This window comes from Buceros rhinoceros, unplaced genomic scaffold, assembly GCF_000710305.1.
Source record: "Buceros rhinoceros silvestris isolate BGI_N320 unplaced genomic scaffold, ASM71030v1 scaffold34701, whole genome shotgun sequence".
NCBI lineage: Eukaryota > Metazoa > Chordata > Aves > Bucerotiformes > Bucerotidae > Buceros > Buceros rhinoceros.
Window position 1 is genome coordinate 1 of NW_010395414.1, and position 7,519 is coordinate 7,519.

The window sequence follows — 7,519 nt, forward strand, 5'->3', positions numbered from 1 at the left end:
GCGCCGGGGAGGGGTTACCTGTCTTTGGGAGGGCTGGGGCGGTCTGGGAGACAGGGTGGTGCTGTGAGGGGCGCCTGTTTGACAGTTGTCCGTGGCTGCGTTCGGGGAGAAGCTGTGCCCGGCTCCGCGCCGGTGCGACAGCGCTGAGGAAGTGGCCGACCTGGTTGGTAAGCTTCGGCTTTTCTCTTGTTGTTTGTTAGTGTAGGCTCGTAAGTGGAACCGCAGCGATGTCTGACGCAGGGCGGGGGGAGATCTAAACGGTTAAAGTGGGGCGCAGAAATGGGAGCAGCAGGGTTGTGTCTGCACTGTGGCTGTCTCTGCGGGGGATCTCTGGTAGGCTGGAGGCAGCCACGGTCATTTCCCGAGCGGGAGACAGTTCGCTGCTGTGAGAACTAGCTAATTGTTAAGCTTAAGAGGTTGAGTCTGGTCCCATTTCCAGGCCTCGGGATTGTTACAGATATACAGACTGGCTTCTCTGAGAGTGAGCCTCGCTAATTAAATAGAAGCAATTGTTGTGGGCTGTGTACAGATGTACTGTGTTAAACAATCGGAGTATAATTTCTTGGATAGATGCTTTAAGCCAGAAGGTGAAGGGGGTGTGTGTTTACTATAATGTCTAAAAACTTGATGTTTTCCTTAAAACCTAGTTCCTAAAGTGGTGTCTTGGAACGTTGCAGATGAAGGTGCTGCTCTGTGCTTTAAGCCGTTTTCTCTACTTGTACTTTTATCTCTAAAGCACAGTAAAAATACATGAGTGATTCGTGTGTGTCTTCAAATGTTGTCAATCAGGGTGTTTATTGATTTCTGTTACTTGAGGGTAGTGAATTAAGGTGTCTGTGTTTCTTGCCAAACAGTTGGCCAGTTTATCATCTTTCATTGATCACATGATGCTTGACCTACCTGTTTTATGGTTAAGAAACCGTAAGAAACCCCAAGAACTTGCATGGCGCTTGAGAGACAGTGCTCTTCTCCAAAGGATAAAAATGTGCGACTAAGACCACCAGTAGCCCTTGCAGTTCATGTCTTGGAGCACACGCAAAGGGCATTTGTATTCCATGAGAGTTAGGAACAAATGGAGCCAAATGACATCATGGTTCCATTAAAATCTTTCTCAGTTGGTATAATATGTATTTGGCTGCTTTAAATTCTTTCAAAATTTAAGTTTTAGTTTTCACGCGCTTCTTGGTGCAGAGATGTGGTTCTGAGGTGTGTTGGTGGTGGGGTTTTGTTGAAGTCAGGACTAGAGCATCACATGTCACAGAAAGTGAAAGGAGCATGTGTATTGTAGGAGAGAGAATTAAAAGGACAGGGTAATAATGCAGAAATGAAAAAGAAATGGCTTGGGAGTAGCAGGAGGGAGGTGTGTCAGTGTTGTGTACATTTCCTAGTAAACCAGGTGTTCCTGCTCCTCCTGCTTTTTCAAGCAGAGGGACACATCCTACTGCCTGTGTTGGAAAGATTGCATCCTGCTCTTCATTTTGTAGATCACTTATTCTATGTTATTTTACACTTCTGTTTGCTTGCTTTGCATGTTAAAGTTGCTGGCGCTCCCCATCCGATAGAGTAAACACTTATTTGAAGTAATTTAATTTTTATCAATGTAAGAATAGGTAACTTTGTATAGTGTCTGCCATGGGTTGTGTTCTAGATCCTAATTATGGTCACTAGTAGAAGGGCTGGGTGATGTTAATGCAGATGGTATTGACTGCTCTTCCCCTTTCAGACTTGTGAAGAATAATTTGATGGGTTGGGAGGCATTTGGTCTTTTCATCCCCATCTCCACATAGTCCTGAAGTCTGATTTACAGACAGGTTTGTTTAAGTTAGATGTAGAAGATCGATGGTTGTCTGCTGCAGGGCAGAGAGAGGAGTTTCATAAGGTAACCCCTGTTTCAAGATATGTTTCTCTGGAGGCTATAAAATTAATTTGGAAGTTTCTCATGTACTATCAATTGACTTAAAAGCATAACTGTGATTTTAGAGGTACCAAGGGAAGCAGGACAGGCTTTTTCTCTCACCTGGAAAGTTTTAGCTGTGAATTGCTCTGCCACTAGAGATTCACCTGGAGATGAAAAATCAAATCTGTGAATGATTGTTGTGACAAGGTGAAATTTGTCTGTTTCAGGCCTGTAGTTTATTTTTTTTAAACTTAAACCACCATTTCGAGGGCCTGGAATTCTCACTTTCTTGTCTTGTGTTGTTGCTAATGAATATAATGTCCAGGAGGACAGGGCTTGTTAGAGGTTTCAGTATATGATACCCTTCTTCATCAAGTGGCCTGAAGGTTAAATCTTTTCCCCATGTAAAAGTGGCAATATTTGTGGTGGGGTTTTTTTTTTCCCCTCTGTTAATGAGCAGTTTTGCTGGTAGAATTAAAATGCAACTGTGTTTGGTTATACTTTTGATATGCTCTCACCTGGTTTGCTTTGTTTTGTCATGCCAAGGTGACCCATACAGCTCTAAGAGCTTTTTGTCTAACGATTTTGGACCTGAGATTCCCCTTCTATTTCAAATTATATGAATATGTAAACAACTGAATTTTTTTTAACCCACTCTGCATCACCAAATCCCTCTGCAGCAGGTTGGCTCGAGAGCGTAACCAAGAGACTTACCTGAATCTGTCTGTCAGGGCTTAGGAATGGACTCTGAAAACTTTGGGAATGGAGTTTGACGAGGATGTACGGAGAACAGAGTTGCTGGCGTGTTTGGCAGCAGTCCTCGAGGCTTGTGGCTGCTCTGGTACAGTGCTGGGCTAGCAAAGGTTTACCTTGCGTTTGAGTGTGTATCAGTTGTTTGTAATTGCTCCAAACAAAGAGAGGGTAGGTCTAGCCTCCTGCTTAGCCATGGTGTTTACTAGACATGTCAGTGAGCCTGGCTTTGGGTGATGGCCTTAAATTGCAGTGGTAGTGATTCAAACCAAGGCAAAAGCAAAACAAACCTCAACTGGGTTTTGTTTCATCTTTATAGTAGGTTTGGCTGTGATCTCATAAATCATTTCTCTTGGTGATATTGCTTGATTTGCAGATGGACTGGATAGATTAACCTGAATCTTAGAATTACGTTTAATGATTGTGATTTCTTTGAAAAAAAGACATAAAACTTAGTTTTCTTGATTGTGTTTTATAGTTGATTAGGAACAGGCAGGCAGTCTGTGTCAAGTAATGTGCTTCCGCTTGTATCAGCTTCACCTTTCTGAGAACACAAAAATACTTCCTTTGCTACTTTTTGGTAAATGTGCTTTTGTCTGTCTGTTGATATTTATTGTCCCTGTGTATGTTCTTTGTATATTCATTTGTTCTGAATGGAGCTGCTTCGCTCAAAACTTTTCGTACATAAGGGAGAACCAGACTGGGCATGAGAATTTCAGTATATTTGGAATGTTGGTGGGGTTTTATTGTTTGGTTTGTTTTTTTCCAATTTGATAGCTGAGGTACCTGCAGAGAGCAGTATGGGGGAGTATCTCAGGCACAATGTTACAGAATTCTGGTGTCCAAATTTACATTCGATGGGTTGGTTTCAGTTTGTAGCATGTTTGGATCTGAAGATTGATTTTAAAGCCTTCTGGAGGAGCTGACGAAGAAGCTGATGAGATTTGGGCTGAGTGGGGCAGGTGGTGTGCGGGTTGTATTTACAGTGGTTGCACTGGCTCTTGGTGGAAGCTTGTCCCCAGCAAACTTATTCGAAGTCAAAGCCCTATGGCTTCTCCTGTTGCAGAATAAAACTTTAAGATTGAATATCTACTTTTGTTCTGATATGAAAAGTCTCCAGGTTCTGGTCTTGTTTGGCTGTTTCAATCTGAGGCTAATAAAAACAAGGAAGAAGTTGAGCATTTTAGAAATACCTTGCTGGAGGGTGTGGTCTGAAACTTCTCTTGGCAGCATCACAGATTGGTTTAGACTGCTCCTGCTGTTTGCTTCCATTCCCATGCTGTTGTGTTTGGTTTGTGTTGGTAAATGGTTTGTGGGCCTGTGTAACAAACAGAGTTAGGAATTTCGAGGTTAAAATAACTCACGGAAGAGTGTATTGTTGCTGGTGTTGATTGGTACCCCGCTTGGTTAACTGCCTGCCTTTGAAATGCCCCGGCTACCTCAGTTGAGGAAGAAGGGTGGTAGAGACCTTGTGCTGCCTAAACAGGCACTGCTGCAAGATGAGCTTACTAACCAGCTATTTCCAAGTTTACTTTGCAGTTTAAGTTTCTAGTACTGCAGTATATCACATGCTTACCAGACCCCTAAAATCCACTTTTGTTGTTTTCACTCCCACTGGAATGTCTGTCATTCTGTTGCAAAATGTTACATTCAAGTTTCATGCTTGAGACACCCTGTTCTAGGTTTTGAAGTAACCGAGAACAAAAGGACAAATTATTCTCCAAGATAAGTAGCAGATGAATTAGATTTGGATGGGCAAGGGAATGATGAGGCAGTGTTGCTTCACATTAAGGGCTTGTTACGCTGGCCCCTCGTGTTCTTTTTACAGTGGACGTCATGGGAAAAAACTTCTGGAGGAGACAAATAAGTATATTTCATGGGTGTTACAGGGAACTCCTCAAGCCTAGGGATGGTCTTGGAGAGAGGTGCTTGTTTGAAAATCAAATACAAAAGCTCTTCTTTCCTTGTGTAAAACATCTGATTACTTGAAACCATCTTGTAGCAGCTCAATGAAAGCAGGCTTTGTTAATGTGGTGAGTTTCGGTTTGAGCTTTTTGCTGCAGGGAATGCAATTATTTCTGCTTCCTTCTGACAGACCAAAGAGAACGCTGTACAGTAAGAAGTATGGAGTGGATCTCATCAGGTACACACATGCGGCCAACACTGTTGTGTACAGCTCCAACAAAATAGATGGTAAGTGGTCCACTGGAATTGAGCGTATTTAATTTCCTTATGCTTGAAACTACATGCCTGGATAAACAGATCTAAAGAGCTGGAAAAAAATTACAGAAACTTTTCAGTGATAAATAAATGCTATCAGAGACAGAGGAATTAATGTTCAACTCTAAGTGAAAACTCGGTGATGCTCCCTTGAGCACGGTGATGGGAGTTTTGTTCATTGCTGCAATAACTAAGGGATGAAATATTGTTAGTGTGATAAAAGTTCTCTTCCGCTCCCTTTGATGGTTGATACTGGTGCCGTCAGTTGGCCTTTGTCCCTTAATGTTTTAGATGTGAAATGGGGTAGGAGGAGCACATGGCCAGAAGGTGGGCTGAATGCCATAGCTCTGCCTGCTACACACACAAGTCAACTGCAGAGGAAGGAAATTTTTTTCTCTGTACACAGCAGGGAGGGCAGGAATTTCAGGTAACTTAGCAGGTCACCAGGCTAGCCTGGAGGAGGTCACAGAGCTCTTCTGAGATTAGCTTTGCTTCTGTTGCTCTGTTTTTACTGTGTAATAGACAGAACACCCATTTTCATGCCATTTCTTCACTGTCAGTGTCTCTGATAGCTTCACTCTGTAAATTGGTGATGTCGAAGGGCTCCTAGAGCTTCGTGACAGGCTCCGAGTTTAATTTAAAATTCAGTTTGAAGATAGGCGCAGATAGGCACATCAATTCTTCCAAAGGCTGGGAACAGCTGGTGTTCATTTGAAATTATGTCCCAGTTTTGTTTGTAGTCAATGTCTGAGACTTTTGGTGAACAAGTCTTTTAGTGCAGCACTTTATAAATGTGTTTTAATGTTGTATTTGTAAACTCAATCTAGTGGTTTTAGTTTGGTTTTTCCTTTCAGAGGTGGAGCTTGGCAGTGGAGGTGCTGGTGCCTTGTGGCGTTTATTGGGTTGGTTAAGGAATTTAAGAGTATGAATTTAGGGCAGATGGAAGTTAAGAATTAGGCCCAGCTTTTTCTAGTTTAACCTGACTTCCTGAAAGGAAAGGAACAAGGAAGTATCCAATGGGATTGGATTTAATGATGTAAAAGGATTAAAAGTGAGATGGGAAGCACTTGCCTTTTTAGTCTGTTTCCCAGCCTACTTGTTTGTTTTTTAATTAAGTTATTACTTTGTCACATTTCTGACTTGGCTGTTACTGTATTTACAATTAGCAATTTAATGAAGCATTTTAAATGCCATTTTTGAGGTTTTGTTTATAAGCACTGGTAAGCCTTTGAGGAACCAAAACTCAAGAGTCTTCTTCCTGCTGGATAACATGATGATAAATACTTGATAAGAAGAAAAGAAAGATAGGAAAAGAAAAGATGTAAAAGTAATTGTTGCTGTTACGAACCATAAGCCTAATAAAACCAGCCGTGTGTTCCGTCAGGGACAGATACTCTGTAGTCCCTAATGCATGTCTTGGACAAGGTGCGTGGTATTGAACCTCTTAACGCAGTTACCATGAGGGAAAACGAACTCAGGAATGGAGTGTTGGCACTTGCTCCCACACACTTTGTGTTGGCGTTATGACTAATCCACTGCTGAAGATTTCCTGAAGACCTTTGAACCTAGTTGCTTTTGCCTGATTCCAGGCTGAGGTAGTAGTTTGTACAGTTTGAGGGTCTATGATACCACCCGGTACAGGAGATAACTGTACAGGCCACTGCCTTGCCTGGGACAGAGCGCTGCCAACAAAAGGCATCACAAAGGATCACGGCTCCCCAGTGCTTCCCCTTGAGCAAAGGAAGATGAAATCCTGCATGGATACTTCGGAAATCAGGTAATGACAGTTCTTGCAGGAAAAACTAGAGAACATGTAGGTTCCAGCCATGATGATAATGGTCTTGGGGGTTCCAGTGTGATAATGGTCTTGGGGATTTATGTTTTGGATAGTCCCCTCAGGGTCACTTGGAGCCTCTCAGAATGGTGTGTCACCAGCATCGTGTGTCCAGCTTGGTCAGTCCGCTTGAGTTTTCTTGTCAGATACTGGAGGGTGGTCTAGACCTCTGATCTCAGCTTGATGTGAAGCCTCAGGCAAAAATGGTATCTTGATGATTTTTTCACAGAAACTAAATTCTGCTGAATGAGCCTTTCGGAAATTCTGACACAGTTACCTGTAGTCAGGACAAAATTGTCACTTGGGAAATGTTGCGGAGCTGCGTTGATTTATTCAATATATTTTTAAGATTGCTTTAAGTGGACTAAGCTTTAGGTTTCTCCTCTGGCCTCTTAAAGCTTAGCAGCTATAAGGGCAGAAAATATGTGAAGTTGTTGATTGCCAGATTAAAAAACAAGCCACAAAGCCCAGGAAGAGATATTTGCTGCTTTTTGATGGTCTTGTCCTAGGTTTGAAGTTCATGTTTTTATCTTCTCTTTGGCTAAATGCTAGAATTTGCACATTTCTTATGCTAACTGCTCGGTTGGAGACTTACTGCATGTGTACCTAGGTAAGACAGCAAGATTCATCCTGTATAGCCAAAAAAAAAGAAGGGCTAGTATCAACTTTGTAAATTTGATACTCTCCATTTTTTGAGGGTGATGGAATAAAACCTACTGGTAATTAAATTTTAGCAACTTTGAAATTAATTTGCATAAACCACGTGACAGTTTGTCTTTAAGATGTAATACGGCTTCAGCCTGTGGGAAGTCTCTTTC

The 7,519-nt window shown here is 42.1% G+C and overlaps 1 protein-coding gene across 1 annotated transcript in view; it reads left to right on the forward strand.

Moving 5' to 3' along the window:
• Window positions 1-4,742: 4,742 nt before the first annotated feature.
• WDR82 (WD repeat domain 82) overlaps window positions 4,743-7,519 on the forward strand; it is a gene marked incomplete at its 5' end in the record, with an annotated part of 9,430 nt that continues 6,653 nt past the window's right edge. Inside the window, one exon of the mRNA XM_010145544.1 lies at window positions 4,743-4,840. Within this exon, the coding sequence (XP_010143846.1) occupies window positions 4,743-4,840 (98 nt within the window). The remainder of the gene's footprint in view (window positions 4,841-7,519) is intronic.